The following is an 11,690-nucleotide window of genomic DNA, read 5'->3' as shown; positions in this document are numbered from 1 at the left end:
TCACATTCTCATCCTTGAAGCCATCAGAGCACCCAGAGAATGAGCATGAGGTTAGGCGCACTTGGATCATACGCCCATCTTCAAGATGGGTGGAATGTGCGGTCTGAACCCTGGACTGTTTGGATGAGAGGCCAGTGAGACGTGGTTCCCAAAGGTAAGCTGAGGTGCTGGATGAGGACATAAGAACAGATGCTGGGCTGGAAAAGCAGCAGATTCTGCATCACTGGCGGCTGGCTGCACGGCTGTGGACTCTGAAGCCCAATGAAGGAAGGGGTTCACTTAGGGTCAGGGGCTTCAGCCGCCCATCCAGTGCTCTTGCTATCCTCTCTGATTATCAAGAAGCTCTTCCACTTGCTAAAAAAGCAACTTTGCTATTGATGGGAAACTCAAGGCTCCTACCTTGGGCTTTGGGTCCTTGTGTCTCAGAGATTGGAGCCATGCAGACCTCAGTCATCTCCCTCAGAGGAGGGAACCCAGGAGTCACACCTGCACCCTCCCTTCCGCCACATCAATCACCTATCCCCAAAGAACAAACTGGCTCATTTTCCAGTCTCTTCTCTCTGCTTTACAAAGAGCAGAGACCCAATGCAAGGATGGTTAGGAAATTATTGCTCAGTGAAGCAGTGGGAAGCTCAAAGGTTATTCCACAGCACAGAATCCACATATGGCAGACTTTCTGGAGGCCACAGCCCCTGCTTCATGCATGCAGCTCTCTGAGACCATGCAGCCTGCTGAGAAGACACATTTGCTCCTATATCTGGATTCCTAACAAGTACGCATGTCCAAAGGTTATATTACAATCGGGAGGCCAAAGGACTGCAGGGCCAGTCTGCTGTACGGCTGCTGTGGTCAGGGCCACATTCTATGCTTGGAGGGCTATTAACTCTCTTGATAGGCTAGCAGGCTGTGAGGCAGGAAGCACTTGTCTCAACCACACAGATGTTGGGAATGGCGACATTCAATGGGGCTGTCTACACTGCTCATGGAGCTGTTACATTGCCAGGAGCACAGTCAGCTCAGTAATTGGCCGTGGGGGTTATTAGGACCCAGGCTGGCCAGAGCTGGAGGACCACAGATGCCTGCCTGGATGGTCAGAGGCCAAGGGCTGTCCCATCTGAGACATCGTTGTCTACTGCTGACCACTTGGATGGGATGAAACATCAAGCCAATGTCAGGAGGGTACCCCTAGCACCCAAGGAAGCTGCACACAGGAGTGGGTAGGCCATACCTCACCCTGTATAATCCACGCAGGTCTACTCAGTGCCCTGGGCTGGAACCTGGGAATCCCCAGGCAGAGTGAGGCCAGCAGCTCCCTTTCCGTGATTGGGGTTGAGTTGGAGTCGAAACAATCAGTGACCAGGCACATATTTTACTCTTCTTTTAGAGCCAAACACTGAGGGGGATAAAAATAATGCTCCCCAGACCGACTTCTGATGCATATGTGACCATGAGAGAGTCCTGTCCATTCTAGACACTGCGAAAGAGGAAGATAGGGAGGGGGGCCACTTAGGTTAAAGCCAAAACTTGACCCTAACCCTGACCCAGGCCCTGACCCAAACACTGACCTTAATGCTGACCCAGAATGTGAGGCTGACCTGGACCCAGACCCCATCCCTGATCCTGATACTGCCCAACAAATAAGAAATAGCAAGTGAGAATAACGAGAAACTAGAGTCCAAAGACAAGTCCAATATGGGATGTCAAGCTGAGCATTTGGGGCTGTGATGACTGAGCAAAACCACCAAAGACCATAAACAAAGGTGAGGATATGTAATTTGCCAATTTTTCATCCAGGGCTGGGTGAAGACTTGGCCCAAAGAGTCCCTGTGCTGGGTGGCTTCCAAAGGACAAAGTAGCCATTCCCAACATCATGCAATGACTGTCCTACTGTTGTGACCTGGGGCAGTTCTGCTCAGCCTCATTTTCTCCTCAGTGGTTTTGGGAAAACATTCTTTGCTCTTTATAGACCAAAAATTATTAAGTGGTCCTTGTAAATTCCCTTCCGTGGGTGGAAGATTCTAGTGCCTAGGCAATCTGAGGCAAACAGCAGTGCAGGGACGCATGTGTTCAGCAGCAAAATGACTCATCCTCACTGGGGCTCATTCAATGCAGAAATTCTGCAATATTAGCAACTCATAAGGGACTGAGCTGCCAGCTTGCTCCCTTTACGTGGGGGTGAGGAAGTGGACTCAGAGGCATCGGCTGAACCTCAGCTAAACAAACTCATAAAAAATGCATTGCCTTGAGATGACAGTTTGGGAGGAGCTAGAGCACGTCCAGAGGGGAGGTGTGTACCTCTCAACAAAGGGGTGTGCGGAAAGCACAAGGACCACAAAGGTCACACTGGAGACTTAGTAAGAGAGAGGAGTGGCGGCGGTATCCGTCTCCAAAATGCAAGCCGATGCTTTCAGACTTATGGCAATAAGGACAGAATCGAAAGCTGAGCCACAGGCTACAGCTGATCTGACAGTGAGTTAGGAGAAAGGGCACAGAGCAATTTGAACGCTCGTCCACGAAAAATACGGTAGAACTCATAATAAATGGATTCCAGGTAGAAAGCAGAGGGATCCTAGTAGGAGCCGAAGCAGATTTCCCAAACGAGTTTTAGCTTTGAAGGGGCGCTCTGGGACGCCTGGGGGGCTCAGCAGTTGAGCCTCTGCCTTGGGCCCAGGGCGTGACCCCGGGGTCCGGGGATCGAGTTTCGCATCCGGCTCTCTGCATGGAGCCTGCTTCTCCTTCCTATGCCTCTGCCTCTCTGTGTCTCTCATGAATAAATAAATAAAAATCTTAAAAAAAAAAAAAGAGGCACTCCGGCTTTACCTCCTCTTTACATGTTTGGATTATGTGTGTCATAGAGAAAACAGGATTGCACAGGCTTCAGGTGTGAAAAGTCACTGGATTCTCTAAGAAGTCTGGGATTCCACTGCTGGGAAGGAAAATCTGAGCAAACCAGTGGACAGAGAACGCAATTCACATCCACAATCACCCCATCTGAGAAGGGACGACGTATGTTTACCCAAGTTCCCGAACTTAGTTTTCAAAAATAAATATTCTCATATTGTTTTCCCTTCAGTAAAATAGAACTTACTTTGGTTGCTTAAGAATCTACGAACGGGGGCGCCTGGGTGGCTCCGGTCCTGGCCCCAGGGCCCAGCCCCAGCACCGGGTCCTGCTCATCGGAGAGTCTGCTCCTCCCGCCCCCCCTCCCCCCTGCTGGTTCTCTCTCCGAGAAATAAATAACATGGTAAAATAAATTTTTTTTTTAGAATGATTAACATGTGCTTATGGAAACACCACCAGAAAACAAACACTAAGATGAAAGAGAATGTTACTGTGTTTTAATGCTACGATTTAAGTGAAATTAAAGAAACTTGTTTTCAAAACGAAGGACCTGGTGGATGTGATCCGGGGTAAAACAGATGCGGGAACAGCAGCACGAGGTCCACGTGGGGCCGAGCCCGAAGCAGAGCGGCCGGTCCCGGGTCCTGGGTCCTGGGTCATGACCGCGCGGGGCCTCGGGGCCTCGGGGCCTCGGGCCGGGGCTCGCCCCGCGGCAGGTGCGCGTGCGCGGTGGCCCCGCGGGCCGGGCGGGGGCTGCGGGACCGGCCGCGGGAAGGACGGCGACATCGCCGACGCGCGTCAAGTTTCACTTAGAAAAATAAAGCTCTCAATGTCGGACGTAACGAAGGCTCCCACGTCCACAAGGCGGGACAGGGGAGGGCCCCAAACGAAGGACCCAACTGAAACCCTGGGAAGGGCTGGCGAGTCGCCCCGCCCCGCGCCCGCTCCCTAAGCGCCGCCGCGCCCCCGTGACCCGGAGTTAGGGACGCGCGGCGCCCGCGGGGGGCCGGCCAGTTCCCTAGTCCCGCCCCCTCTCCCTGTAGCCCAATCGCTGCCGAGCCGCCGTCGCGTGCTTCCGGTGGCCGACTTCCGCCTTCCGGCCGCCGAGCCCCGCCGCCGAGCCCCGCCGCCGGCTCGCGCGCTCCATGGCGGCCGCCCGCGCGGGGCCGGTCGAGCTGGGCTTCGCGGAGGCGGCGCCGGCGTGGCGGCTGCGCAGCGAGCAGTTCCCCAGCAAGGTGGGCGGGCGGCCGGCGTGGCTGGGCGCGGCGGGGCTGCCGGGGCCCGAGGAGCTGGCCTGCGCGCTGTGCGGCCGCCCGCTGGCCTTCCTGCTGCAGCTGTACGCGCCGCTGCCCGAGCGCGCCGACGCCTTCCACCGCGGCCTCTTCCTCTTCTGCTGCCGGGCGCCGCCGTGCTGTGCGGGTCTGCGCGGTGAGCGGCCGCGGCCCCGGGCCTGGGGCGGGCGGGGGCGGGGCCTCGGGGTGGGCGGGGCTTGCGGGGCGGGGGGCGGGGCTCGGGTGGGCGGGGCCTCGGGGGCGGGCGTCGCGCACCTGCTCCGGCCCCGCCCCCCGCAGCCCCCGCGTCGCCCTGTGGCCCCGACAGTCCGACAGTCCGAGGGAGCTGGGCCCGACAGCGTCTCCATATCCCTGCGGTCAGTGCGACTTGGCCGGCAGAGCCTTTGCGTTATTCCCGGCGAGCTCGAAGACCGCATTCAGTGGTCGTGGATACCCAACTAGTTTGTTGTTTTCCACGTGGTGTTTTCTCCTCTTTCAGAAAATAAGATCCCTGACATCAAAAAGTTCCCTCTTTTCAATTCTGTGTGAACCGGAGGCCCCAGTATTTCGGTTGCTATATTGTTTTACTAACGATGCTTCATTTCTCATTTCCTCGTAGTTTTTAGAAATCAGCTGCCCAGAAAAAATGACTTTTACTCCTATGAGCCACCGTCTGAGGATCCTCCTCCCGAGACAGGAGAGTCTGTGTGCCTCCAGCTCAAGTCCGGTGCTCACCTCTGCAGGGTTTGTGGCTGCTTAGGCCCCAAAACGTGCTCCCGCTGCCACAGGGCCCGTTACTGCAGTAAGGAGCACCAGGCTCTGGACTGGAGGTGTGGGCACAAGCAGGCCTGCTCGCACCCAGGTGAGGCACCTCTTCTGCAGTCCGGGCTCGGTTTCATAGTCTCTCTCCACTTCTGAGGTTAAAAGTTAAGATTAGAGAAGGTATCATACTTTTCAAAATTTTGGTAACTGGTAACAACACCTAGGAAGGAGGAACCATGAGGTCTTGCCTGCTCAGTTGTGTCTCAGACTTGCCTTAATACGGACGATTAATTTATTATCTAAACTGCTGAACTCTGTGTATTATATTTACTAGGGAAAACTGTTACTACATAGAATACACTTTACAAATGGAAAATTATTGGACCCTCTTTAAAACTAAAGGATTAGTAATGATGCTTAGTTACCTTTTCTTGTTTCAGATTTAGATGGAACAATTCCAGACCACAACTTCCTTTTTCCAGAATTTGAAATTGTAATAGAAACAGAAGAGGAGATTACGCATGAAGTTGTTGAAAAAGAAAATGAATCCGAAATTGTGGGGAGCATGGGTAAGGAGTTAGCTTTAGAACGTTATGTGATTAAATGTAATGCTAGAAAGAAAAGGCTCAGTATGTCAAGAAGAGAGGAGAAGTATGGCTCAGTATGATAGGAGAAGTCAACTCACTTTGGAGTCTGTAGCCTGTAATTTTCAAATACTGTACCTCCCCACATGGTGTATTTATCAGATAGTGGTTCTGATGAAGACCTGTCTGGGCAAGTATCCAGTATCCGGGTGGTCGTGGGATAAGGCTCCTCCACTGGATAAGCTCATCTGGACCCAAGATCTGTTTCTCAGTTGTAGTTGGAGCATGTGAGTGTGTGTAGTGTAGTGTTGCGGGGGTGGGGGTGACAAGGGCCCTTTAAATGTTTCATTTAGCTGGTTTCAGATTCCCAATTTTACAGGTTACCTGGAGATGATGGTATGGGACTCTAGTCCCAGGGTCAGCCAGGTACTTAAGAGAAGGATGCGTAGACAGCATTTATCCAGCAAAGGCTATTTGTGCATGATCTCCTCTCAAGCAGTACAGTGAGTTAGGAACTACCTCATTTTGCAGTGAGGAACTTGAGGTTTTCTGTGTAACTTGGTCATGTAACCAAAGTTTTAGAACTGCAGTTAGAGCTCAGTGTTGTTGACTGCAGAATTTCGGTTCCTAACTGCTACAAAATTAGGTTTGAGAGTCTAAATCAGACTTCAAAATAGGTTACCGTCAAGTGCTGTCATAAATATGCTTTGGTACATGTAACACAGACTAAATCCCATTGAGGACAGCAGTGGTTTGGAGCTGGGATTCCAGGATGGGAGTGTGCAGAGAGAACAAGCCAGTGGGTCTACAGGGAGTGAGCGTACCAGCCAGGAAGGGACGTGTGAGACAGGAGATTGGTGGGACGGTCCAGGCAGCGGAAGGGCAGTAGTGAGAATAAAAGGCTGTGTTTGCTGGGTGTCCTTGCATCTACTGGGCACAAGTCCTAAACCCAGGACTTGCGTCTGTGCTTTTAATTGACAGCTTTCAAGAGAAGCACTCACTAGGAACCTGCCCAGCAAAGTGGGGTACCTGGAAAATAAGATGGTCCTGAAGTACTAACTTTAATGAATTAAAATAGGGAAAGCCTACGGGAACATCTGACTGATTTAACTCTAAGTTGGTGGTTTGAAATTTCCTGCCCTCAGCACATGGGGAATGTCAAGTCATGGGGATTAGTCCTCTTGCCTTAACAGTTACGTTGATGACTTTTCAGGTGAAGCACCTGAGGAAGAATTGGATTCTATGGCCAAACATGAATCCAAGGAAGATAAAATTTTCCAGAAGTTTAAAACTAAAATAGCGCTTGAGCCGGAACAGGTAAACTAGAACTCTTACAACTCCTTCTTGTGTTCTTTTCAGGCCGTGTTTTCCGGGTACAGTCCCTGAGAAGTAACTACAATAAAGCTAGTCTCTTGTTACAGGAATCCTTTCACACAGTGGTCCTGCTGATCCTGTCAGTAGTTTCTGAGACTGCAGGTTATACTGTTTATCACCTAGAGGGTCCGTGTTTTAAAGAAAGCATTAGAGACCGATGAGTAAGGTGTGTTGCCTATAATACAGGAAGTTTGTACCAGTTGAAGGAAGGAGGGAGGGAGGAAGGAAGGAAGGAAGGAATAGATATTTTTGCCCATTTATCCAACAGGAACCTTTTGCTTATAAAACCAACATGACATGTTACCGCAGACACTAGTTTTGTGAAAAGAAAAATGGGCTTTGGTATTGGGAAGAATCCTGGATCCTGGAATTAAACAATGAGCTTTGATGTCATTGTATCTGCAGTGTAAAAAAATCAGAGGGTAGTTGTGAGCATGAAGGGAGAATGTAGGCACATAGTAAGTGCTCAGCAAATGTTTCCTGTCTTCATCTGTTTTGTTTTTTTTTTTTTTCCATCTCTGTTCTTCCATTAACATCATTCCCCTTAAAGACACTAAATCAGGGCAGCCCCGGGACTCAGCAGTTTAGCACCACCTTCAGCCCAGGGTGTGATCCTGGAGACCTGGGATCAAGTCCCGCGTCAGGCTCCCTGCATGGAGCCTGCTTCTCCCTCTGCCTGTGTCTCTGCTTCTCTCTCTCTCTCTCTGTGTCTCATGAATAAATAAATAAAATAAAGACCCTAAATCACTGCAGAAAGCTCAGCTAAACTTCTATAAAGCAGTCACTGAATCAAATAAATATCCCGAGCAAGAACATTATAAGGATAGACGTAAGCACTAAGCACTGAGAAGGTAGTTTTTAGTAATGTGTATGCTTTTAACAAAACACAGGAAAGCCATTCTGTTGATGCGCAAGATCTTAACAATGACATTTATCTCTGTATTATTTATCTAAACTACTTGGCATTTGTATCTTTAAAATGTTTTTCAAAAAACTTGAGAGCGAGCGAGACTGTGCACAAGCAGGGGTGGGAGGGCAAAGGGAGAGAGAATATTTCAATTTTTTAAAGGTTTTATTTGAGAGTATGCAAGAGAGAGCAAGCGAGCAGCACACCTGTGTGTGTGGGGGGGGGGGGCGGTGCAGAAAGAGAGGGACAAGTAGACCTTGTGCTGGAGCTTGGGCTCCATCTCACAGGCCTGATATCATGACCTGAGCTGAAACCATTCAGGTGCCTAACCAGTGGAGCCATCCAGACGCCCCGTCCCTTTCAAAATCTTTTAACTGAGGTTCCTTTTATCTGATAGCACAGACTCTGGGCTGCATTCTGGATTCAGAAACTGGTAATGGAGAAACAGGATTATGTGGGACCCTACTCAGGATTCAGATTCTAACCATATTGTCATCTATGAAATATGATTTTGGTATCCAGAGTCAGATAAGCTAAAATAACTGACTTGACATTTTATTAACAGTGCCAGGTCTGAGGTGGGGAATAGTAAAACTGTGTTTCAGATGAGTGTTCCATCAGGGTTCTCCAGATGATTCTGCAATCACAGGCTACCACTGGTAATTTAGGTGACATGTTGGCGATCTGCACATGATCCTGGTTGATTTTAGGTTCTCAGATACGGCAGAGGGATTGCACCCATCTGGATCTCTGGTCAAAATATCCCTCAAGAAAAGGATATTCCACATTGCCCCTGTGGTGCCAAGAGGATATTTGAATTCCAGGTATGACTTCAAGAGTATTTTAACATATGATCACCCTAAGTTATCTTATTAAATGCTATAAAACTTTTCCAAAGTAACACATACACACGGATCCTGTTGTTGCTACAGAAAGTGCCTTGTCTCACCTAAGAGCTTATTCCTTGGAGGGGATTAGGTTTGATGGTCTTATCTGGTAGTTATTTCTCTCTCTAAATAACATGCTTTTTCTGGTAATTTGTCAGTTTACTAGTTTTTAGACATTATCCATTCACTGACATGTGCAGTAATGAGGATTTAAATGTAGTTTCTTATACCATCTGGACCATCCTCCCCCCTCCCAGTGCGGTTACAGCATCATTTTTGGTGTCTCCATTTTGTTACCTTTGTAATTTTAAATATTCCTTCTTGTTACAGCAATTAAGGTCTTTGTACTTTGTGACAGGAGTGTTTTATTAGAGGTGCTAAACTGTTTGGTGTTAGCTTGTGGATTTGTTAGGAAAACAAATGGACATAATCATTAAGACATATGGTTTTTCAAAAGGATCACAATCCATTTGGGTTGGGTAGAAGTGTTCTTCCACAGCCGATCTGCTAACCTTACAGTGGTAGTAGGTACTATTTGTGGCTTAGGGGAAAAGAGGAATTGTGAAGACTGTATCCAACAGTAATTGGTTCTTGGTGTCAAAGCTAGAGACTGAGAGACCAGCATCCCTGTAATCACCCTGGCACAGGCCTGTTGAAAGCAGACAGTGTTCCCTGCCTCGATGCAAGGCTCTGATTGAGTCGTCCTCTTTGCAGGTCATGCCTCAGCTGCTCAACTACCTGAAGGCCGACAGACTGGGCAAGAGTGTCGATTGGGGTGTCCTGGCTGTCTTCACCTGTGCTGAAAGCTGTAGACTGGGGATTGGCTACACAGAGGAATTTGTCTGGAAGCAAGATATAACAGATACACCCTAAAGACACTGTAAAGCCTCACAGATGCTCTTAATCTCTTAGACCTTGCAAGACCACTTCTACACTTTATCCTAAGAGACAAAAGTACAAAGATGTTGTTTTAGGCGAGTTTACAATGTGTAAATATTAGTGAAACAATAATGCCCAGTGACAGGTAATTAAATAAATGTTGGTAAATACCTACAGAGGGTAATGCAGTCTTAATGATGTAGACTTGTACGTACAAGATACAGGTTTAAACTGACACCAAGATCTTCATGGCATGTTCATATCTTTGTTAAAATATTTATACATGTGTATGTCCACAGAAACCTGGAAAGATACGTACTTGGTGGGAACTAGTTAACTAAGGATGGTGAGACTAAGTGAAATAATTGTTTTACCTACGTGTTTCTTTCTACAATAAAAATGGGTTAATTGCCTAATTAAGACAATCCATTACTCAGAACATTTTTCCTCCTAAAATATGCAATGTTAAAACCAAGAGAAAACTTTTTGGGTAAAACCCAAAGAGACTTGACTGGTAATCAGGTCACTGTCACCGGCTCTAGGATACACAGAAGCCCAGAACAATGGAAAAATACAGAACTCACAGGCTGGTGAGTGTTATGAATAACTGACTTTGGAGAGAAGCTCTACTTCAAAACTGACCTTGATCAGAGACTGCTGCAAGGCAAGAATGAGGTCCTCCCACCCCCATCTCCTAACCAGCGTACATGTGGGGAGTAAACCCAAGTAAGGAGGCAGGAATCAGCCACTGGGAAATGTGGCCCTGAGGTCCGCTAAACCTATTAACCGTGCTAAGGCTCCTTCTGGCCGATAGTGTTTCTCAATTACGTTGTGACGGTTCCTGGTTCTATCAACACCCAGTGACGCCTGCCAAGTGCTACAGCAAGCCTAAAGGGACACTGCTGTTGACGGAGTGCTTGAAAACCAACAGCTAATCTAGGTTGGTCCATATTCTCCCAGAAGTGTGTCTTTTTGGATGTTACACCATATGTTAACGTCACTGACTACTTGGCTATCTCCCTACACTTTTATATGAGAAACTCGTGGCCCATTAGCCCACATTCTATGTGTACCTATGTGTATGTGTACCTATGTGTATGTAATTCATAGAAGTGTGTGTATAAAATACAGTGAAGCAAAGTGCCACATGGGAATCCACTAGGGTACTTTTAAATACCTGTCAGGAAGGAGGAAGGTGTCACAGCTTTCAAGCTGAGAGAGCAAAGTCAGAATCACCTACAACTATGGTGATAATGTGTGGCTTCTGGAAAACTGGACTAGTGGCGGGGGTGGGGGGGTCTTCACATTGCAAATTATAAATGATTCCTGAAGTCGGGAGATGTTACAGTTTTCCAATGCAGATCAGCACCCTGACTGCCAAGGACTTTAAGCAAATCCATTAGGGTTTGGAAACCTCACCAAATGATTGTAGACATTCTCGCAGGTGTGCTGGGAATAACCAGCCGGGCTGCCCTTTACGTGTGCATCCCTGCCAATTTCTGGGAATCACAGTGAAGAGTTCACAGGGTCTTTGCACTTACAGACTAGTCCAAATTACCAGAAAGTGTCCATGTCAACTGGCATCCATCTTAAAAAGATGACCGTACAGAAAATAATACTAAATAAAAATAACCTAAAACCAAAAATTTAAATAAAAACATGAAGCAACTCAGTTGTCTCTAGAAATAGCAAGATGCATTTAAAAACACCATAAAATATTCACATCTCACCCAGTAACTTCCTGTGGAGGATGTCCCTCACTACTGCTAATCTAAGTACTCCACTGTCCACCAAAACACATTTGGCTCAAACGCTGCCTGACCCAACCGCTCATCCTACTACGACAGCAATACATTCGTCCTGTTATTTTAGATACTGAATGCCGTTCTCATGATCCCTTGACAATTTGGATATCACAGCAAAATAAGTATGTTTAAGTGCTTTTGATAATCACGCTGGTGGTAATATTGTAAACTAAGACTGTTTGCAGGTATAATGTAAGGTAAAGTAGACTTATCTACTAAAAACTGGGGTTTTCTAACTCATTTCATGTATTTTTAAAAATTAAGGATTCTCAGTGTAAAAAATATGTAAATGATCAAATGAAACCCCCATAGTCCCGAATTTGAATTCGATATATTGATATGAACTCATGAGGTATTTTATCTCAAAAGCTTTCGAAGGG

At 47.7% G+C, this 11,690-nt stretch overlaps 1 protein-coding gene across 1 annotated transcript; it reads left to right on the top strand.

Annotated features, from left to right (window-relative positions):
• Positions 1 to 3,961: 3,961 nt before the first annotated feature.
• On the top strand, positions 3,962 to 9,930 carry PDCD2 (programmed cell death 2). Its single transcript, XM_038555036.1, has 6 exons — positions 3,962 to 4,269; positions 4,732 to 4,974; positions 5,315 to 5,443; positions 6,672 to 6,775; positions 8,450 to 8,563; positions 9,341 to 9,930. Exons 1-6 carry the CDS (start codon positions 3,987 to 3,989, stop codon positions 9,497 to 9,499), a joined length of 1,032 nt encoding a protein of 343 aa, XP_038410964.1. The 5' UTR covers positions 3,962 to 3,986; the 3' UTR covers positions 9,500 to 9,930.
• Positions 9,931 to 11,690: the final 1,760 nt, after the last annotated feature.

The sequence above is a fragment of the Canis lupus genome, chromosome 12 (assembly GCF_011100685.1).
Source record: "Canis lupus familiaris isolate Mischka breed German Shepherd chromosome 12, alternate assembly UU_Cfam_GSD_1.0, whole genome shotgun sequence".
NCBI classification, from domain to species: domain Eukaryota; kingdom Metazoa; phylum Chordata; class Mammalia; order Carnivora; family Canidae; genus Canis; species Canis lupus.
The sequence above is the reverse complement of the archived record's forward strand: the minus strand, read 5'-3'. Positions and strand labels throughout refer to the sequence as shown.